Raw genomic sequence first — 24201 nt, 5'->3', positions numbered from 1 at the left:
CCCAAGCGGAGATGCTTTCTGAAGATCAACTTTCTCAGTGGAAAAGTAGCCGTCCAAGCGGGGGTATTTCTCCCTATTTCGCGGTAGCCGGTGCGCAAGAGTCTTTCACTATAGAAACCGCAATGTCCTCAGCCATTTTAAACAGTGTGTCCACTCCAATGTGGAAAGTCCGATAAGAGGTAAGTGCCTTCAGTTTGTGTAATTAATCAGTCTGTTGTGTCTCTCAGCTGTGATGAGCTGTAATGCTGAAGTTTAAAGCCATTTAAAGCTATTTCCTAACTTTAGTAGTGTAGTAATACAAGCGATCACGTTGTGCTGTATGTAAACACTGGTATATATATATATATATATATATACACACACACACATACATACAGTTGTGCTCAGAAGTTTGCATACCCTGGCAGAAATTGTGAAATTTTGGCATTGATTTTGAAAATATGACTGATCATGCAAAAAAACTGTCTTTTATTTAAGGATAGTGATCACATGAAGCCATTTATTATCATATAGTTGTTTGGCTCCTTTTTAAATCATAATGGTAACAGAAATCACCCAAATGGCCCTGATCAAACGTTTACATACCCTTGAATGTTTGGCCTTGTTACAGACACACAAGGTGACACACACAGGTTTAAATGGCAATTAAAGGTTAATTTCCCTCACCTGTAGCTTTTTAAATTGCAATTAGTGTCTGTGTATAAATAATCAATGAGTTTGTCAGCTCTCACATGGATGCACTGAGCATTCTAGATACTGAGCTATGGGGAGCAGAAAATAACTGTCAAAAGACCTGTGTAACAAGGTAATGGAACTTTATAAAGATGGAAAAGGATATAGAAATATATCCAAAGCCTTGAAAATGCCAGTCAGTACTGTTCAATCACTTATTATGAAGTGGAAAATTTGGGGATCTCTTGATACCAAGCCAAGATCAGGTAGACCAAGAAAGATTTCAGCCACAACTGCCAGAAGAATTGTTCAGGATACAAAGAAAAACCTGGCTGCTCTGGAAAAAGATGGTGTGGTTGTTTCAAATATGATGTGGAATTAATGAAAGGCACTGAACCGGTTGTGATCATTCCAAAAACCCAGTTTTTGACTGTGCAAAGCACAATATCCAGTAAAAACTGAAGCCATGGAAGGCATTCGGCCAGTTTTTGAATCTTTATTAAAATCAGGCAATTGTGCAATGCCAAACGTCACCAGTGCGCACTCCAATTTTTACAGTTAAGAAAATAAGAGATGCCGGCCAGCCGGTAGAATAGAGATTTCCTCAAGACTTACAAGCTGTGAATGCAGCCGTACATGCGTGTGACCCAAATGTGCCCAACCCACACACCATTCTGTCTCAGGTTCCATAAAATAGCAAGTGGATCTCTGTTGTCGACCTGTCTAATGCTTTCTTTAGCATACCGGTTGACAAAGACTCACAATATTGGTTTGCATTTTCCTTTGAGGGGAAAACATACACTTGGACAAGATTGGCACAGGGTTATTGCGAAAGCCCTGAAATTTATAGTGCGGACCTGAAAGATAACTTAGAAGGCCTTGATCTCTCAAAAGGTTGTACACTGCTCCAGAACGTTGATGATTTAATAATCTGCTCTCCCACAGAGGAAGCATGCAAAGCTGACACTCTGACCCTTTTGAAACACTTGGCTGCAAACGGCCACAAAGCAAAACAAAATTGCAATGGGTAAGGCCTCAATTACATTTCTGGGCCATGTGATCACAGCTGAGGGTAAGTCCCTCTCGCTCAAAAGTGTTTTTGCAATTCAAAATATTCCACGACTGGTCACAAAGTAACAAGTGATGAGCTTTTTAGGTATGACGTCATATTGCAGGCAGTGGATAACTAATTATGCAGAAACAGAGGCTCCACTGTCTGCGATCATACATGGTAAAGGCCTGACAGCACACAACAAAGTAGTTTGAACTGAATTCGGCCATGAAACCTTCTCTTGCCTGAAGGTGGCTTCACAATCAACACCCACATTAGGGCTGCCTGACATGACCATACCTTTTGTGCAGACTGTGGATGAAAAAGGAGGTTACATGAATTCAGTTATGTTACAAGACCATGGGGGGAAATTAAGGCCAGTAGCTTATTTCTCATCTAAATTAGACACAGTGTCAGCTGGGCTGCCCAAATGCCTTAGAGCTGTTGCTGCTGCAGAAAAAGCGGTACTCGCTTTTAGAGATTTGGTGGGTTATCAACATTATTGGTACACTATTGGTACCACATGCAGTCTCCATCATACTGTTAGAACAAAAAACATCTCACCTGTCTGCAGCACGATGGTTAAGACACAATGCTGTATTATAGAAAATGCCAAACATTACTGTTAAAAGAAGTGCAGTTCTTAACCCTGCCACTCTGCTCCCCATAGCTGATGATGGTGAACCACATGACTGTGTTGCTTCAATAACAGCCATTTGCTCCCCAAGGCCAGACCTCAAGGATACACCACTCTCCAATGCTGAGCTGGAACTGTTTGTTGATGGTTCTGCCTCAAGGGACCCTGACATGGGAAAGACTAGGGCTGGGTTCGCTGTAGTAATTTGCATTTGATACTATCACTGCACACCCCATACACACATACACACCGGACACACATCCGCACAAGCAGCAGAATGATAGCTTTAACTGAAGCCTGCAAACACACGGCTGGTAAGTCTGTTAAAGCTGGAGTACATAATTTCTACGACACTAGCGTCACCGAATGGAATTACAAAAATAAACTGTGGAGGTGAGGGAGTGGTCTGGGGAGAGGGAAAGCGGTAAGGAGTTCCACCTGAGATGAACTGCTACTAATTACTGTTTCTATGTTCGCAGTGTGAGGCAGGGTAAATAAAAGGGTGCCCAGTCCATAGAGTGGGAGTGAGAGAGAGAATCAGATGCTGCAAAACTGTGTGTGTGTGTGTGTGTGTGCAGGCATGTAATGAGAAGAAACTCTGAATCTGTTTGTGTGTTGGCCATTGCCATATTTTACTTAAGTTCAAAGCTTCACTGTTTCGCCTCATGTGAACATGTTCATTTTTGTTGTGAGAATAAAGACTAACATACCCGAGCTGGAATTGCCACCTCCCACCTCCTACTTCACCGGTCTGATAACGAACCTCTTCACATAAATGTGTACACATGTATTTCTGAATACATCCCTTACCTGCAGTTGTTCAAACAGTCAGATAGTCCCCCCCCAACTCACGCCATTAAGTGCACGGGCACAGAGTGCAGAGGTAGGCAGGTACGTAGTTAGACAGGCAGGTAGGCCATCCAATCATTTCATTCGGGTTGAATGAAAAGAATGGACAGACCTTTTACAGGCCTGTGACTGCCACAGATAATGTTTTTTTTTTCTTAGTATGAGAGCACTTGACTTACTGATTGCTGTCAGGATGCTGTCAGGACACTTAAATATAATTTTAATTATTTTAAAATGTATAATTTTATATTTCATTGTCATTCATACATTTTTGAAGCCTAAAAAGGAAATCATATACCTTGATTTTATTATATGACCCAAGTTAAATTAGTATAAATGACTTTGTTGTGTGCATGAAGCACACATAGTGACAGTTTGAATGACAATGACAGCCCTAATTTTCATTATTAGGTTCCAACCTAGTGAATTTTTTGTTAAAATGTGTATGAAATTTCAAACAGTGACAACAGCTTGTATCATTATTAAAAATAAAATTTCATGACATCATATAAATTGATGTGAAATTTGTACATATTTAAAAAGCTAAAATGTGATTAAAATGATAAGGCGAAACATAAAATAAAATGTAGTACAATATTACACATCATAGCGTGAAGTCATATATATGAAGAGGCCCCCGTTCTCTGTTTGCATAATATCTTTTTCAGTTGCATTACGCTTACATGTCCTCAAAAGTAGAGGTCTGTTTGGGGCTGGTTTTTCCATCCCGCTCCCGCAAGTTTCTATCCCACGCCCAAACCCTCCCGCTGAATTTTACTCCATGTTCACCTGCTTTCTGCCCGTAGGAATTTTCTTCCCATCCACTCCTGTTCCCACAAACCAGCATTTGTCATCCACATAGAGCTAACGCCATACAAACAGACAACAAGTGTACACAAAGAATGTTTTATTTTTCTGTTATTGCTATTATCAGATGACCTATGAAAATTATGCCAATTTGACTTGCCTAAAGTTGGTTTCTTAATACTAAATTAACCATTTTCTAGTCCGAGTTTCACATCCTTTGATGACACAGAGTGCTCTTTGCTCTGCCATTCTTCTAAAGCCCCTATGACTACCTGCCTGCTCGAAATACTGGATAACTTAATGCACAAGCAAATGTATATTTATTTTACGTAAAAAAATAAATTTAAAAAAATTATATATATATATATATTAATGAAAAATTGCATTAATTAATGAATAAAATAAATTTCAGCTATTCTCTGACTGCATGCTCCCGTCCACATCTCATGGAAGAATCGTCCGCTCCTGTCTTCAACTCTGAAATTTTGGTCCCAAATAACTCAAGAACTAAATATTTGATTGGCTCCAAATAAAAAGTAAAATGATACCAACAAATATGTGCATTTCCTCTGCAATAAAATTTTCTCATGCATTATTAAATAATAAAAAAAACTGTATGTGGGCTTACATGGCACGTGAGCTTAATAGGGTCACTTCCCCCGGCGTGTTTTGGTTTACAACTTTTAAATGAAAGTCCTATATTTTCTAGTTAATGCATACAGTAATTTTTAGCAAAAGAAAATAAGTCAAATCTGTATCTTCCTTATGTCCTTTAAAATTATGGTAAGTAATATTACACTCTTGAGCATTGATGATGATGAACACCTGTCTCTGCAAAACGTTTGCTTAACACGTTTTATTACCATTTAATGTAAGATCTTTGACTCGTTAATGGATATTATTTAATAAAAGTGAATGTCTGTCACTGACTTGTAAACCTCCCTGACCCAGGTGCCTTGCATGATGTAACACCTGCATCTCGATGAAATGGGAGTTGAAGATTTCCGCAGGAGTTTCCAAGCTAGAAATCCGACATAAAGTGTCATTCCGTTGCACTTTCCCCAGTTGAAAGGTGGAAATTTCGACTCTCCGAGTTGAATGGAATGCTTAATGAATCATCACAGCAACAACAATGAACATCACAGAAATGCCCACAGGAGCGAACACTTGAGGACAAACACACAGCAGCGCCTATACAGCAGGCGAGTGTTTCAAACAGCTAGACAGAGCACAGCTAAATGGAACAGAATGCAGCGTCTTCAAAACTGAACTTCAACTTAACATGCATATTAAAAATGGGATGGTTATGGTATCTCCTGTTAAGCCAACCGCAATTTGAAAATAGATGGTTCAGACAGTCACTAGAATACTGGTGAACACTTACTAAGATTACTACGGTAACCTGAAGGAAGAACAGACAGACGCGCATTGTGCACATTCTTTCATTTAGTTGGACAGCGAATCTTCACATAATGACAAAATATGATGCATTATATTTTGATTATGCAATCTTTTGTACATTTTAAAACAGACTATTTTGTATCAGCCTATCATAATGAATAGATGATCCACTGGAACATCAAGACGCAATGCAGCAGCCAAAGACGTTTGTCAGACATTTTATTATATATAAAGTTATGTACATGTCATTGCCCCTCAAGTACTCAACGAGTACTCAAGTAATTAGTCCAAGTATTCGAGTTGACATAATGACCAAAATGCCCATTCCTATTATATATATGCATACGTGTCCTTTCTGCTTAAAAAAAAACAAAACAGCAAAATACATTTTAAATGCAATTTAATTAATTATTCATATTATAATGATGAAGATGCCAGAGTTTGTTTTATGCATGCTTAGGAACAAATGCGGGTTAGTTAACGGGCATCGGCTATTTAGACTTGTGTCTGATATGGGCAACATTTAAAATGTCATGTTAATAACCTAACAACAAAAAAATGATTTGAGCAGAAAATCAGATTTGGGTCAAATTCAGCTGCAATGTGAACATAGCCAGTGATTCATGGAAAGGATTAAATTAATGTTTAACCTGTATCCTGTCGTCTCTCTCCTTCAGCTTTGCATTCAGTGACGTCACCTCTTTCTTTAGCTGAGAGATTTCTGTGATGAAATCATCAATATCCAGCATGGACAGATCAGTTCCTACTGATTTACAGCAGATCACATCCACCTGCTCTCTCATGATGAACATCTGAACACAAAAACATCATCATTATAATGGACTGACATTCATCAAACTAAAAAAAAATTATTATATAAATACACACAAGAACAGTTCTATTTAAAAAAATATTTTTCAGTGTTGGTATAAAAAGTGTGTCAGTGCAGCTATTTGTACCCCAGTAGTCTGGTCGAAATATACAACGAACTGAACAGTAGGTGATGCTGCAGTGGGGTTGGGTGTACAGACGGTGTGTGAATGTGTAATGTTATCCTAGTAACCGTGGTTCGAATCCGCATTTTGTCCCACTCTTTTTCCCATCCGATTTCCTGTTTCTACTATTTTTTTTTTTTTATCCTCTTTTCACCCCAATTTGGAATGCCCAAATCCCAATGCGCTCTAAGACCTCATGGTGGCATAGTGACATCCGTGCATCTTATCACGTGGCTTGCTGAGCGTATTACTGCGGAGACATAGCGCATGTGGAGGCTTCACGCTATTCTCCGCGGCATCCACACACAATTCACCACGCACCCCACCGAGAGCGAGAACCACACTATAGCGACCATGAGGAGGTTATTTCATGTGACTCTGACCACCCTAGCAACTGGACCAATTTGGTTGCTTAGGAGACCTGGCTGGAGTCACTCAGCACGCCCTGGATTCAAACTCGCGACTCCAGGGGTGGTAGTCAGTGTCTTTGCTCGCTGAGCTACCCAGGCAACAAACAGCATTTGCCTAAAAATAAATGTGTGCTCGGTTTTATTTTATTGACAACAGGTATTTTATCAGCTATTATAATAGGCTATATATATATATATATATATATATATATTCAGCAAAAAAATAAACGTCCCTTTTTCAGGACACTGTATTTTAGAGATAATTTTGTAAAAAAACAAATAACTTTACAGATCTTTATTGTAAAGGGTTTAAACAATGTTTTCCATGCTTGTTCAATGAACCATAAACAATTAATGAACATGCACCTGTGGAACAGTCGTTAAGACACTAACAGCTTACAGACGGTAGGCAATTAAGGTCACAGTTATAAAAACGTCATGGTTACTTGTGTAACCTCCGTTCCCTGACGGAGGGAACGAGACGTTGTGTCAATGTAGTGACACTAGGGGTCACTCTTGGGAGCCCGAGACACCTCTGGTCTTTGATAAAAGGCCAATGAAACTTGGCGAGTGGTATTTGCAAGCCACTCCCCCGGGCATACGGGTATAAAAGGAGCTGGTATGCAACCACTCATTCAGGTTTTATGTTGAGGAGCCGATATAAGGTCTGGCCATTTCAGCGGGTAGTTCAGCGTTGTGGCAGAAAGGACACAACTTCTCGTTCCCTCCATCAGGGAACGGAGGTTACACAAGTATCCATGACGTTCCCCATCTGTCACTCACTCGACGTTGTGTCGATGTAGTGACACTAGGGGTCCCTATACGAAACGCCACAATTGGCTGAACTGTGTTACGTGAACTGGCAGTGTGTGGTGGGCAGACTACTGTGTGCCTCATAGTCAGCACACCAGGTCGACACGTAACCTCCCCCAACATAGTTATGAGTGTTGAACGGCCCTTTTTGGAGACAAGTCAACTACCCAAAAGATAGATACAGGCTTACCCCAGTCATGGCCTCTTTTCCCCTTCTTTTTTTCCACTCCCTAAAAAAGAAGGGGGATTATCCGACTGGGCCGCCAGGTCTAGTTGGGGGGTGTCCCTCCCAAGGGGAAGACACAGCGGAGACCACACCTCGCCCAAAGAGAGGGGGGAATATTTAAGTGAAAATATATGTCATATGGTCTTTCCAACCATGTGAAGAGTCTTCAAGGTAGATCCTGCCCAATGGGGGAGGAGTTACTACAAACATGGAGACTGGGGCAGAGGGGCTCTGCCCAAGGAAGACGCAGTTTGCCAACAGGGAAACGAATTAGCGGAAGATATATATCGCATGGGGTTAGCCTTACAGGGAACCACCACATGCGGAGCACCTACCCCAGAACAGGGCTCTTAGTTAGCACGTGTACTGGGCCGGCTGCGAATCTCTCCGAAAAATCGACTGCCACAGGGCTCGGAGGAAGTCAACCAGGGAACAAACTTGTGAACACTACTGGGAATTAATGGCGCACGTCTTCAGCTCAAAAGGAGGTGGAAGGCGCTATGTGCAAGCGATACACCCGGCCGGCTATCCCGGGCATATCCACTTGTGTTGCGTGCCACTACCTGGGACAAAACCAGTTCCACCCGGAGGTTGTAGAACCTTGCACAGGTGTTGGGTGTTGCCCAGCCCGCTGCTCTGCAAATATCTGTTAGAGAGGTACCCCTGGCCAGGGCCCAGGGAGCCGCTACACCCCTGGTAGAATGGGCTCGTAGCCCTACCGGGGGCGGCATGTCCTGGGCGAGATATGCCTTAGTTATGGCGTCAATGAGCCAGTGGGCGATCCTCTGCTTGGAGACAGCGCTTCCTTTCCGCTGTGCACCAAAGCAGACAAAGAGCTGCTCAGAGATTCTAAAGCTCTGCGTGCGATCCAAATAGATGCGTAAAGCGTGCAACGGACACAGCAACGACAGGGCTGGGTCTGCCTCCTCCTGGGGCAGTGCTTGCAGGTTCACCACCTGGTCCCTAAAAGGGGTGGTGGGAACCTTGGGCACATAGCCCGGTCGGGGTCTCAGGATCACGTGAGAGTAACCCGGACCGAACTCCAGGCATGTTTCGCTGACAGAGAAGGCTTGCAGGTCACCTACCCTCTTGATGGAAGTGAGCGCAGTCAGGAGGACAGTCTTCAAGGAGAGTGCCTTAAGCTCGGCTGACTGCAAAGGCTCAAAGGGGGCTCTCTGTAGACCCTGAAGAACTACAGAGAGGTCCCATGAGGGACCGAGGTGCGGTCTGGAGGGATTCAGCCTCCTGGAGCCTCCTAGGAACCTGATGATCAGGTTGTGCTTCTCTAAGGACTTACCGTCGACTGCGTCGTGGTGTGCTGCTATGGCGGCAACGTACACCTTCAAGGTGGAAGGGGACAGCCTCCCTTCCAACCTCTCCTGCAGGAAGGAAAGCACTGATCCGAGTGCGCATCTCTGGGGGTCTTCGCATCGGGAAGAACACCACTAGCGAACAGACGCCACTTAAAGGCATACAGGCGCCTCGTAGAGGGGGCCCTAGCCTGAGTGATCATGTCTACCACCAGGGGCCAGACATGGAGATTTCAGAGGTCTGGTCGCGGGTGCCAGAGGGTGACCCATCCCTGAAAAAGAAGGTCCTTCCTCAGGGGAATTCGCCAGGGGGGAGCTGTTGCGTGGAGCGTGAGGTCCGAGCACCACGTCTGGGTGGGCCAGTAGGGTGCTACCAGGACGACCTGCTCCTCGTCCTCCCTGACCTTGCACAGGGTCTGTGCAAGCAGGCTCACTGGGGGAAACACATATTTGCGCAGGCCAGGGGGCCAGCTGTGTGCCAGCGCGTCTATGCCGAGGGGGGCCTCGGTCAGGGCGTACCAGAGCGGGCATTGGGGAGGATTCTTGGGAGGCGAACAGGTGCACCTGTGTCTGTCGAATCGACTCGAAATCAGCTGGACCACTGAGGGTAACCGGTCATGACAGCACGTCCGCTGTAGTGTTGAGGTTGCCCGGGATGTGAGTGGCTTGCAGCGACTTGAAGTGCTGCTGACTCCAGAGGAGGAGACGGCGGGCGAGTTGTGCCATACAACGAGAGCGCAGACCACCTTGGCGGTTGACATATGCTACTGTTGTCGTGTTGTCTGTCTGAACTAACACGTGCTTCCCCTGGATCAACAGCCGAAACCACAGAATTGCCAACAACTCGAGGCAGTTGATGTGCCAATGCAGTCGCGGACCCATCCAGAGGCCGGCAGCTGCATGCCCATTGCAAACAGTGCCCCAACCCGTTTTGGAGGCGTCTGTCGTGACCACGACGCACCTGGAGACCAGTTCTAGAGGAACGCCTGCCCATAGAAACGAGAGGACGGTCCAAGGGCTGAAAAGATGGTGACAGACCGGCGTGATGACCACGCGATGTGTCCCGTGGTGCCATGCCATCTCGGGACTCGAGTCTGGAGCTATTGCTGAAGCGGCCTCATATGCATCAACCCGAGCGGGGTGGCCACCGGCGAGGATGCCATATGCCCCAGGAGCCTCTGAAAAAGTTTCAGTGGAAACGCTGTTTTCTGTTTGAATGCCTTCAAACAGGCCAGCACCGACTGGGCGCGCTTGTTCGTAAGGCGCACCGTCAAGGAGACAGAGTCCAACTCCAAACCGAGAAAAGAGATGCTCTGAACCAGGAGGAGCTTGCTCTTTTCTCAGTTGACCTGAAGCCCTAGTCGGCTGAGGTGTGAGAGCACCAGGTCTCGAGAATGAGCTAGGATTAGCCAGTCATCAAGATAGTTGAGAATGCGAATGCCCACCTCCCTTAACGGGGCAAGGGCAGCCTCTGCAACCTTCGTAAAGACGCGAGGAGACAGGGACAGGCCGAAAGAGAGGACTTTGTACTGATACACCTGACTCTCAAACGCAAACCGCAGGAAGGGTCTGTGTCAAGGAAGGATCGAGATGTGGAAGTACGCATCCTTCAGGTCTACCGCCGCGAACCAATCTTGATGCCGGACGCTCACCAGAATGCATTTTTGTGTCAGCATCTTGAATGGGAGTCTGTGTAAAGCCTAGTTCAGTACTCACAGGTCCAAGATTGGCCGCAACCCACCGCCTTTTTTGGCACGATGAAGTAGGGGCTGTAAAACCCCTTCTTCATCTCAGCTGGAGGGACAGGTTCTATCGCACCCTTCCGTAGGAGGGTAGCGATCTCCACGCATGGTAGCAGCGTTTTTGTCCTTCACCAAGGTTAAGTGGACCTCGCTGAACCTGGGCAGACGCCTGGTGAAGTGAATCGTGTAGCCGGGTGGGGGACTGCCAAATAGCCCTTGGCCGCCCCACCATCGAGGGTAGTGAGGGCGGGGAAGCTGAAAAGATCGGGACCGGGCAGTAAAAAGTGCCTCCCACGACCTTGTCAGCTCTTCATGCACTTCCGGGAAGAAAGGAAAGGGGGCGGGGCGGGGCGTGGCTTTGAGCAGCGCCGCAAGCCCAGGAACCAATCATCGAGCCACGAGGGTTCAGGGAAGAGCATGTGGAATATTTTTATCAAGTTAAATATAAATTAATCAAGTATAATCAATGTAAATATAGCCATTTTTGTCTACAATTATTTCTAAAGGTCAAGCATGGACTTTACTGTGTGTTTGGGTGTGTTTAGTGGCCTGTGGGAATGAGGCCCCTGAAAATGGAATGTGTAATCACATATGGTACTCATATATGGTAAACTTGAGTCTCATGTTTTGACACTAGAGAAAATATAGGATAAGGCCCCGTAAAGAGGTTCCAGATGGGGAGGGTCCTCTCTCATAGTTTAATGTTTTCTAAGCAGACTAAAGACACAGAACAAAATGTATGGGGTGTATTGGTCACGCCCTAGGTGAATATGTGTATATAGGCCTGTTTGAATACAGAAAGTCAGTTGTGCTGGGAGCAACTCGGCTTTGCTATCTCTGATAATAAAGTCTATCTTCTGGCATCAAAACCCTAAGACTTCAAGAGTGATGTTTCACAGAGGTGGCAGAAGCCACAACAAATTGGCACCCCAGATGGGACACTGGAAAGGAGCAGTGGAAGCCACAGCGAGCTATCTGGTCAAGCAACTCAAACAGTGGCCACTTAAAAAAGGTAAGCATTTTTTGCTTATATAATTAGTTTGTGTTGCTTGCCAGAATCTGCCCGTGGTGGTAAGGACATTCAAAAAGCTCCTCCAAATTCAAAGAACAAAGGGTTCTGATTCCAGAAGAAATAATTGCATGCAATGATCTGTTTTTACTGTTAAGAGGGCCTTGACGGATAACAGTAAATGAAGAGCAGATATAATTGCATGCAACTATCTGTTTTTACTGTTAAGGGGGCCTTGACGGATAACAGTAAATGAAGAGCAGATAAAAAACCTAGGTAGGCAAAGCATGCAATTATCTGTTTTTACTGTTAAGGATGAATAACAGTAAATGAAGAGCAGATAAAATTTTTAAATTTTAAAATAAAAAAGCCAGGAAGACAAGAGAGGCAAATCCTGCAGGTCACCTAAGAGGGGTGTTTGAATAGTTGCGTTTAAGAATTTTATAGTATTTTTTTTTTTTTTTGAGAGCTCTGTATTTATAAAGGCCTTGTGTTTGTAAAAAGTGTGAACGTTTCTGTGTCTGTGAGAGTGTTTGTGTCTGTGTTTGAAAGTGTGTGAAGTGTGACTGAAGTGCAATTGCGTGTGGAAGTGTATGATTGAGTACAAATATGAGCCCAGTAGAGGGACTGGAATGTATGATGTGTCCTTAAAATAAAAGGAACACAAAGTGTATGTTATAGGAGTCCTATAAATAAGAAGACAAGTGTGAATTTGAATGAAATATGAGCCCTAAAAATAAAAAATATATTTTTAAAGGGACACGATGAATGGAGTAAATGTCTAATAAAGAAGGATTGTCTTTTATATGTTGAATGAATGTTGGGAATGAAAGTCTATCTCGTGTGAAAATTTGGAAAGGAATTTCCTTTGTTAACACAGAGAAAACTAAAATGTTTCAAGATATTGGCATTGTAGATTATTCTAGAAGCAAATAAATTAAAGTAGTAAGATATGTTTATCCTCTAAATTTATTGATTTATCTAAATGAATGGTGATAAAATAATTTTTCATTCTTTATATGCCAAGTAAAAATAACAGTGAAAGAAATAAAGACTCAGCTAATCTAAGAAAAAAACAGCTGTTATTGTGATTTGGCACTATTTGGATACAGAGTGATCCTAAAAGTAAATTGACAACATGTAGAAAATTTGGACATGTATGTGGCATAATAATTATTAAAGTGCATGTTATAGAAGAAGAAAAGGGAAATTGGTTGATAAATAAATGAAAAAATAAAATAAAATAATTAGTTTCTTTGGGAAGATGATGTTATTCGAACAAATAAAAAATTGTTACAAAAACTGATACATTGGTACATTTGTAAGGGTTTGTTGTATTATAGGAAAAATCATGGCAGCCACTCCTGTGGACAAATTAAAGATTAAAATATCCATTGTGTAGAGAACTCATAAATAAGCTCTCAAGCAAATGGCAAAAGAGAACAAAGATATGATGACAAAATGGCCAAAGGAAGGGACATCTGATGTAGCATTGTGTGAGAAAATGGACACTTTGATAAAAAATGATAAAACTAAAGATCAGAGTAAAAAAGTAAAAAGAGAAATGTGCTAGCACTGAAAGGAGAAAATTCTAAGAAAAGATATGGCAAGAAAAATACTGAAGGATGCAGAAAAAGAGATAAGTAAAAAAGGAGAGGTCCTTGTCAAATCACCTCCATATGTGCCCTCAGAATGTCAGTTCCCAATACTCAAGGGAACTGCAGAAGTTGTAGGAGAAATGCAGATGGAGGGTCGTGTGGAGTTAGAAAATAAAGAAAAACAAGGCTGGGACCAAAGAAGGGAAAGGATAGAAAAAATGAGAGAAACAGAAAAATTATACGAGACACAGATAAATTGGTGAGAAATAAAAGTAGACTATTAGACAATAGGGAGAGAAAAAGTGAAAAGTGGGCACAGGGAAGAGAAAAGGGCTACAAATCAGACTCCTGTTAATGTGTTAGGGAGAGATGCATTATGTAAATTGGGAATGTTTTTTGGAATTGCAATAATGATAGGAGGGCTATTGTTTTGTTGTGTACTTTATTGAGGTCACAAGTTATCAAAGCCATGGTTAAGCAAATGGAAATGTAAGATGTCAAGAAAATGAGGAAGAGAAATTAAAAAGGGTGAAAATGACTAATAAGAAAATTATATTTTGTAACTTGATTATGAAAAGTAAACCATAAATGTGAAAACTTCACATTCATGTGTCTGTTTTATGTTCTGTCTGGTCCAGTTTATGAGAGTATACAATTTTTAATATTAAATTAAACACTATAAAGTCTTGATATCTAAATGTAAGAACCCATGATTATTTGTTTTGTTTTTGATTTTCTGTGTTTAAATATGTCTGGAGAACAAATTTACATGTGAGTTGCAACTTTATCAGTGTAAAATCGATCAACCAACAAAACTAAGATAGGTAGAGTTTATTATTTTTGTTAGGGACTGTCTGGTGGAGAGATTGAGTGAGACCTGTTAGACCCCTGAATAAACAGGGACTTATGACCCCATGCTCTGTAAGGAGAGTGAGTGGGAGGGGTTATACCCCTTACTCTCTAAGGATGGTGTCTGCAGACTTTGAATGGGAGAACTCATCTCTCTTGGTGTCTCCATTCAGACAGGGGCGCCCCGAATTTAGAAAAAAATAGATAACAGATTGTTTTAGTTAAGATTAGATATTTTTTATTTTATTTTTTGTTTTATATAACAGTGTAGACAATGGTTGATCATGTGTATACTGAGAAGATGCCTTTGAAACAAAAATTAAGGAAAGAACATTAAGAATAATTTGGCTCATTTCATGTTCTCTGTTTTTTCAATTTGCTGAAGTTGTGCTCTTAATATCTGTTCTCATGATCTTTGTGTGACAACCTTACCAACACTGTGATGCATTTTCTAAGGTTTGTTCTGTGACCAATCATGCCAGATAAAATGGAAAATAAAGTCCCAACCTCCAATAAGGAGGCAGAACTAAGCAAACGTTGTAAACAGTTTTGCTCAGATGCTCTATCTAACAAAATAGAAGTTTACTCGCGATAGAAGTTCTGATTTGAAGATGTAAGAAATATCTTGGACATATTTGATTGTAAAAATTATTGATAATGCTAAGGAAAAATTAGTGATTGGTAGTAAGTGAAACCTATGAAGAAACATTAAGATTAAAATTGAACATCATAAATAACTTCATACTCATGCATCTAGTCTTTGATACTAACTATGTTGTATTTCTGTTATCATCATTATGTGTATGTTGTTTCATTAACTCAGTCTGGAACCAGTCTCTCACCACCGCAGATGGCTAGGCCAGATGATTTATTAAGTTGATAATACTGCAGGAAGAAGTCCGGAGAAAAAACTCTGAGAATGATGTGGGCTTTTATATGATTGATCCTCCCGCTCACATGACTGCTGGTGATCATTACTGATTTAACGTTTCAAAGGTGGATTCAAATCTCTCTGGATAAGTTGATTTCAGTCTTATACCATCAATGAGATGTATAATTTACCAGACTGCCATCAATGGGTTGAATACCCAGGTCTAAATTGTTCTGAGGGACTAAATTTAAATCCAGCATCTAACCGCTGAGTTATTGATGTGAAGGTTAAATATTACAGACTTGATGGCAAAGTTAGAGTTACCTATTGGATTGGTTACTCCCCCAAATTTTCCAGAGAGTACCCTCACTTTAAAGAAAAAGGTTAGTGGGTGCTACAAAGAGTTGATTGAGTATCTTTTTCTAGTAAACTATTTCTGTTTTGAGATTAATCCATGAAAATATCACTTTAGAGGCCTACAGTTTCTGCACTGTGAATCTTGGTTTTGCCATTTAACTGAATCATTTGTCAAAAAATACTGAGAAGTATAAAAGAATAATAACTGAAAAATCTTATTATTAAATGATGCTGAAACAGTAAATAAAAAATAAATAAATAAATAAAACAAGAGAATGATGGGAGAAAGAAAGTTGTATTAAATGTAAAGTGAATGTTGGGGAAAGAAAGGCAAAGGTTGTGTTTTACTAAAGATTTGATAATTTTTGTTTTAGGGATCATTTGGGAAATCATGCAAGATAAGCAGTTGTGGAAAAAGACAGAAATTATTTTCACAATATTGCATTCGATCTCGTTCTGCTCAACTAACAGAATTAAAATCTCTTACTACTGCATGTCAGTTAGCTAAAAGACAAACAGTTAACATTTTCACTGACTTGGCTTATGCTCATGGTGTTTGACATCTATTTGAAGCAATATGTAAACAAAGAGGTTTTAGAAAAAGTAATGGAAGCTTAATTTAACATGCAGAACAGATTGAACAGTTGATTTCTGCAATGATGTTACCTAAAAGATTGGTTATCATTAAATGTCAAACCCACAAAAAGGGCAATGACTTTGTCATTAAGGGAAATAATGCTGTGGAGTTAGAAGCTAAGAAGGCTTCTGGCTGTCAATTGAAGTATTTTTGAATCATAACCACAATAGGATGATATAATTCAAAATAAAGGTCCATATGAACATACTACATAGGAAAATAGGGACGCACAGAAAATCCACAAGGTATATGGCATTCTCATGAAGGACAGATTGTTGCATAAACTACATTTCTCAATGTTTTTATTTACGATGCGCATGGTTTGACCATTGCGCGAGGGGGGAAGTGATAAGTGATAAGGAAAATTAAACAGCAGGGATATTGGTCTCCATACTTATATGCAAGGATAGACGATTTTCTGTCCACATGTGAAGTCTGTACTCAAAACAATGTCAGAAAAGAAATAAAAACACCTATAGGTAATATACCAGTGGCAGAAGGACCATTCAAGCATTTAGTTATTCAAGCATTTGGTTATGTATTATGTGGACATGATAAAGAAAGTGCATGGAAAGCATTATATGCTTGTAGTAATATGCAGACTTAGCAGATGGCTGGAAGCAGTACCATTAGCTGATCAGGGGTCAGGAACACTAATCAAATTTATAACAAGAGAGGTAATACCTAGATTCAGAATACCAAAAGGTTCTACAGTTTTTGATGTATGTTGTTTGAATGGACAAATGAATGTAGGGAATGAGTAGATTGAAAGTTCTGGAAGAAGTTTTTGTGAAGATGATTTAAGATGAGAAAGTTTGAAAGCAGTTAATATAATGAATTATTATAATAATCACTATTTTTACTGTTGAAGAATAACTTAAATATGTTATTGTTGATGTAAAATGAAAAAGAAGGAGTGACTGTAATGACAGTGGAGACAGTGTGGGGGAGTGGAGTGTCCCCCTCCGAGTTCCTCCCTCACCCGACACTCTTTCACACTCTCAGTCTAAGTTTGATAAGTGTCTGCTTGAGACAGAAACACATAAACAGATCTTGAAGAGTGTGCTAAAAGCGCATCTCTAAACTGTTTTATTTTCTTTTGATTTTCTTTTCTTTTCTTTTCTTTTTATATGTAAAATTATGTGATTTGGCAATGATGTTAGATACAGTGAAATGAAGGAGAGGTTCAAACAGCTTTCCTCATCATGATTAAAGATTTTATATATTCAGAGGACATTTTGAAGTTGTGTTTATACTAAAGATAAGAGATTCAGTTTAGCGTTCATCTGAAAGAATAAATGTACCTTCAAAAACTATCTAGAGACTATTATTGAATTAAGGTGATGTTTTCTAATTAAGCTTCCTAGAAGTTTGACAGAGGCTACACTTTATTTTGTTTTGTTTTGATGTTAGTCCCCACCATGATACATGGTCTTTTGTGATGTTTGCTAAAGGAGCAGAAATACAACTTGAATGAAAATTAATGATCTGTAAATGAGTTCAACTGTAGCATTCTTACATTTAATTTGGACAATTTTAATAGATTGTTGAATTTTGAATAATGCTTTGTGAATTTAACCATGTTTTGAACTATCTCCATATTTAAGCAGTTGTAGATGGTTCTATTGGCTGTGACGGTTCTCAGGTGATACTCCCTGAAACAACAGAAAATATCTGTTTACTGAAACCAAATTATTAAGGATTGACTAATAGGACTGAGCGGTATCAAGACCAGTGTCAAGAGGTGATGGCCCAATGACGGGTAAGACTCTCCAATGGCAAGAAAGGGGGCATCCTAAGGCAGGGCATCACCTTCCTGGAAGGGGTGATATGGGTTTAAGGAAGTGGATGGATGTTTTTAGGTCGGAAGCATCATAAGGGTGGTATAGAAGAAACCTGCCCGAAAATTGTGAGTTCCACTTAACCCGAATGCATTTCAAAAACCGCTTTATTAAAACATTTTATCACAGAGTTAAATACCAAGCATTCTGACACTGTGCCAACAGGGAATCATACCCTGTGTAGAAGATTAATTATAGATTTTGGGGGTAAAATTTTGAGAACCGTTGCAGACAAACGAGTGCCTGACTTATTAAAGAAGTATTGAAGAAACCTGGGAATATTTGTATGATGAAGAATTAAGATTGAAAGATGATTTATTATTTTTACTTATGCTTTTATTGAACTCATATACATTTTAATATTAATGAAGAATGGAAAAGAAGACATGGTGGTGACTAAAGATTAACATTGCTTGTCTTGTTTGTTTATAACCATTTAAATAGAATTGTTTAAAAAATGGGGTACACGATTGGCTAAAAGTAATATAATGATTGGAATAACAATCCTTGTGGGAGGAATAATATTCTGTTGTGTGTTACCATTAGTAAAATTATTCTTGATCCAAGCAACAGTGAAGCAGATGACACTGATCAATGTGAATGATCCAATGCAATACAATTACAACTACCCTGAATGGACAGAAAGACCAAATTGGGAGGAAATTGATTCCTCCAATGAATATATATGATGAAATAAATGATGAGCCATGCCCCGGGATGAAAGTGCTAGCCTAACCTCTCCCCGGAGGTGACCCTCTACGATGCGCAAAGTATCTGGGTTGAAGATATCTACACTAAGAGAACTCCTAATATGATGATGAATATTTGTTTCATGTACTCTACATAACTGTGACAACCACAGGCAAGGCTGAACCAATTGCAAGCTCATGATTACAGTATAACATGCTTATAGGTTTCATTTATTGAATGAAGAGATAAGGAGACAGAATATTTTTAATCCATTCTTAATCAAACTTGAATGGAGACGTTTAGTTCTGTAATCTCCACCAGAGTGCGGTTGCATAAACTGGTCATTGGTAATGAAGCTGTGTGACTTAAGTTACTAGATAGCATAGCTGAGGCAACTGAATTATGAAACTGCACTCTGGACAAAGACAGTGAAGGTGAGACTTATGTAAGTCTCAGAGGGGGGATATGTGGAATATTTTTATCAAGTTAAATATAAATTAATCAAGTATAATCAATGTAAATATAGCCATTTTTGTCTACAATTATTTCTAAAGGTCAAGCATGGACTTTACTGTGTGTTTGGGTGTGTTTAGTGGCCTGTGGGAATGAGGCCCCTGAAAATGGAATGTGTAATCACATATGGTACTCATATATGGTAAACTTGAGTCTCATGTTTTGACACTAGAGAAAATATAGGATAAGGCCCCGTAAAGAGATTCCAGATGGGGAGGGTCCTCTCTCATAGTTTAATGTTTTCTAAGCAGACTAAAGACACAGAATAAAATGTATGGGGTGTATTGGTCACGCCCTAGGTGAATATGTGTATATAGGCCTGTTTGAATACAGAAAGTCAGTTGTGCTGGGAGCAACTCGGCTTTGCTATCTCTGATAATAAAGTCTATCTTCTGGCATCAAAACCCTGAGACTTCAAGAGTGATGTTTCACAGAGGTGGCAGAAGCCACAACAAGCAGAGGGTTCTACTCTGGCCGATGCTCGCGGCTGCCCGGGAAAGCATGTCGTCATCTCCGCATCAGCCTGTGACTGGGCAATCATCCCCGAAGGGAGGAGCCCAGCTGAGGCTTCCGACTGGACGAATAAGAGGTCGAACTCGCTGTGAGACGAGCCGGCGGACTCATCCAGAAGCCCGATCGGGGCAGACGAGCGTGCTGGGGAATGGGAGGTCCGCGAGGGGATATCCGGTGGAGGCAGTCACATTGGGGTCCCCAAATTGCCCCCAGTGCTAGCTGCGCTGGCCTCATACCCGTGGGTAAATGGACCGAGGCGGGGAGCCTCTGGGGTGGCTTGCTTTCTTACGAAGGCGAGCCACGACCGCATCATTGCCATGGACATGTCCTCGCAATGAGAACATGACCATCCACGAATGCTGTCTCCATGTGAGCAGTGCCCAGACACGAAAGACAGTGATTGTGACCGTCAGAAGGCAAGAGATAACAAGCGCAACCAGGAATAACACACAATCGGAAAAGCATCTTTAGAAAGACATGTCTTTAAAAAGACGTTCCGTGTGTGCCGCTCTTTTAGAGAAATATACTCTCTTATTTCTGCTGAAGCGCCCAGGGGCATTCTCTGCATTGCACCAGTGCAGAGGGGGAGAAGCCGCTGAAATGCGCCGTCAGATCCAGCAGAGGTGAATGAACAGTCGTGGGAATTCAGCTCAGTGAGCATGACCGTTCGGCTCCGAAGAGAAAATCTGAATGAGTGGTTGCATACCAGCTCCTTTTATACCCGTATGTCCAGGGGAGTGTCATGCAAATACCACTCGCCAATTTTCATTGGCCTTTTATCAAAGACCAGAGGTGTCTTGGGCTCCCAAGAGTGACCCCTAGTGTCACTACATCGACACAACGTCGAGTGAGTGACAGATGGGGAACTTAGGACACTAAAGAGACCTTTCTACTGACTCTGAAAAACACCAAAAGAAATATGACCAGGGTCTCTGCTCATCTACGTGAACGTGCCATAGGCATGCTGTATGTCGGCATGAGGACTGCAGATGTGTCAAGGACAATGAATTGCAATGTCCGTACTGTGAGATGCCTAAGACAGCGCTACAGGGAGACAGGAAGGACAGCTGATCATCCTCGTAGTGGCAAACCATGTGTAACAACACCTGCACAGGATCGGTACATCCGAATATCATGGGACAGGTACAGGATGGCAACAAAAACTGCCCAAGTTACACCAGGAACACACAATCCTTCCATCAGTACTCAGACTGTCTGCAATAGGCTGAGAGAGGCTGGACGGAGGGCTTGTAGGCCTGTTGTAAGGCAGGTCCTTACCAGACATCACCAGCAACAATGTCACCTATGGGCATAAACCACCTTCGTTGGACCAGACAGGACTGGCAAAAAGTGCTCTTCACTAACGAGTCACGGTTTTGCTTCACCAGGGGTGATGGTCGGACTCACGTTTATCGTCAAAGGAATGAGTGTTACATCGAGGCCTATTCTCTTGAGCGGGATCAGTTTGGAGGTGGAGGGTCTGTCATGGTCTGGGGCGGTGTGTCTCAGCATCATCGGACTGAGCTTGTTGTCATTGCAGGCAATCTCAACACTGTGCGTTACAGGGAAAACATCCTCCTCCCTCAAGTGGTACCCTTCCTGCAGGCTCATCCTGACATTACCCTCCAGCATGACAATGCCACCAGCCATACTGCTCGTTCTGTGTGTGATTTCCTGCAAGACAGGAATGTCAGTGTTCTGCCATGGCAAGCGAAGAGTCCGGATCTCAATCCCATTGAGCACATCTGGGACCTGTTGGATCGGAGGGTGAGGGCTAGGTCCATTCACCCCAGAAATGTCCGGGAACTTGCAAGTGCCTTGGTGGAAAAGTGGGGTAACATCTCACAGCAAGAACTGGCAAATCTGGTGCAGTCCATGAGGAGGACATGCACTGCAGTACTTAATACAGCTGGTGGCCACACCAGATACAGACTGTTACTTTGGATTTTGACCCCCCCCCCTTGTTCAGGGACACATTATTCCATTTCTGTTAGTCACATGTCTGTGAAACTTGTTCAGTTTGTGTGTTAGTTGTAGGGCTGCCCCCGACTAAAGATTTTCCTAGTCGACTAGTTGGCGTTAATTTAAACCATTAGTCAACTAGTCGGACATTTATGATATTAATTTAATTACTTCAATAAATATATTTTGGGGGGCATCAGAAAATAATGAGTTCCAGGGCTGAGAAAGAATGTTATAAGTAACATTGCTAACACTGTTCTACATTACAGAGAAATACTAAACCGAATATCAATTTTACAAGCGCACACACAAAGCAAGCCGCAGCAACACCGCAAAAGCAGTAATGATTCTGAATGTGTCGGAAAAACCAGCAAGGAGACTTGCACATTAGGGTTGTGCCAACAGACGATGATCTCGGGGATCAACGATGGTCATAGTGATCGCCAACAGCTGATGCCTTTGACCATATCAAGACGATATTTGGCTCGTTTTCCCATTAATGTATAACATTATTATTATTATTATTAGGCTATTTTTATTATCAAATTAATATTACAAATAATTTGCCCACAGACACGCGCTTGAAGAAACACACTTTATTATATTATTAAGAACAGGTGACAGAAAAGCAGTCTATGCGCATGTATGTTTGTACGGAGGCGTGCAGTCTTGTGAACATGCACATGTTTCTGACTTTTGAATTTTTTTTTTTTTTTTTTTTTTGCAAGAACAATATCTTACATGAATGCTGCAAATGACCTCAGACATCTCAGGTTATTTGAGTTCAGTTCACTTTATTTCCACAGAGCAGTTCATTGTGACCACAACTCTGCAGCCTATACATCTGTGATTAAAACATAAAATAATACAAAAACACGTTCACCTCGAACCATGATTCATATTTCAGTGATTATTATCATCATTATAATTATTATTTTTACATTTATAATTGTTTTTATTTCCTCATTTTGTAAATAATTTTCCACCTGCATGTTTAGATGGATACTTGCCTGACAGTAAATGGAAAGGTGTATATATATTATTCTTTTATCACTTCATTATTTTATTTGCTTTTTCGTTTCCTTTGGAGTGCAATTTGAATTTAGAAATGTATTTGATTTAAGTTTTTTGTTTTTTAAATTAATTTAATTTTCAATGCAAAATCACTAAAGCAAGTATATTCACCGATACCTCAGCCCCAGGGTTTCCGATGTAATTGGATATTGTGATATATATATATCGTGAAGGAGGGAACAAAACAAATGTATTCACACAGGTGATGTATTTTCCCGGACAACGAAATACCCGACCGGTAGAGAATGCACAGATGAAGTGGGTTCTTTGCCAGAGAGATGTTGACAACTGAGTTGAACAAAAAGTTGAACACACATTTTAATTGCACTTATTTTTTTTCCAGTTTTGTTTGAATTTTTTGTTAAAATAAGTTCAAAGTTTGAAATCAAGGTGTCTTGCTTTATTGTGTAGGCTTAACCCTAAACCTGCTTAATGAAAATTACCCCATAGTATCACCCCACCGAGTTTTTTCTGCGACCAACCGACCAATCAAAATGTGCTCGACCAAGACTCTTCTCATCATCTAAGGACTATCATTTGGTCGACTATCAGGGGGCAGCCCTAGTTAGTTGTTGAATCTTTTTATGTTCATACAAATATTTACACGTTAAGTTTGCTGAAAATAAAAGCAGTTGAAAGTGAGAGGACGTTTCTTTTTTTGCTGAGTTATATATATATATATATATATATATATTTGTTGTAAGCCTGATGGTCATTTTTATTTTTGTACAGCCAGAGGACATTGCAGGTGCTGATGTAGAAGAGGAAGAACAAGACACATGGTTAAGTGATAAAGAGGTTTTGTAACTGCCATCATTATTAGTGAGCTTGCAGTTGTTGAATGGAAGACATATTTTTATTTAAGAAAACATGCTTCCATTAATCAAAAGAAATCTTTGGAGTGCCTAAATAAAAAATAAAAAAAATGTTATCCCCTCAACATCAATTGATTCTTTGTACTTCTAATTCTTTGGCATACACATTGTACCTTTTTTCTGATCTTATTTAGCACAGAGGTGCCACTGTTTCTGAAGCAGATGACGGGCAGGGTGCTGAAGAGGAACAGCAAGACACACAATGGATGATTGATAAAGAAGTCAGTATTTTAATGTGCACAGACAGCAGGACAGGAGTGTAGTAACAATACAATAAATCCATACAGTAGTACAGTAAACATAAAATGATGATGAATGATGAAATCATTTTAAAATCTAATAGAGATTACACTGTTAGGTAATGTGGATGAAGAGTTATAAATAACTGTAAATGGTCATACATACATTAATATCCTTCTCATTACAGTATTGCAGGTCAACCAATCCTGGAGAAAAAAATATCACAACAACCACTTTGATCCATGATGGGGACCAACAT

General features: G+C 40.9%; 2 protein-coding genes across 2 annotated transcripts in view; both read right to left on the bottom strand.

Annotated features, from left to right (window-relative positions):
• Positions 1–24201, bottom strand: part of LOC127418537 (zinc finger protein 91-like) — a 275803-nt gene that overhangs the window by 185479 nt on the left and 66123 nt on the right. Inside the window, exon 2 of the mRNA XM_051659117.1 lies at positions 6068–6229. Within this exon, the coding sequence (XP_051515077.1) occupies positions 6068–6229 (162 nt within the window). The remainder of the gene's footprint in view (positions 1–6067; positions 6230–24201) is intronic.
• Positions 1–24201, bottom strand: part of LOC127418769 (zinc finger protein 883-like) — a 121957-nt gene that overhangs the window by 85453 nt on the left and 12303 nt on the right. The gene's annotated exons all lie outside the window — the stretch shown is intronic.

The sequence above is a fragment of the Myxocyprinus asiaticus genome, chromosome 28 (genome assembly GCF_019703515.2).
Source record: "Myxocyprinus asiaticus isolate MX2 ecotype Aquarium Trade chromosome 28, UBuf_Myxa_2, whole genome shotgun sequence".
Lineage (NCBI taxonomy): Eukaryota > Metazoa > Chordata > Actinopteri > Cypriniformes > Catostomidae > Myxocyprinus > Myxocyprinus asiaticus.
Note: the sequence above shows the minus strand (reverse complement) of the source record. Positions and strands in the feature narration are given on the sequence as shown.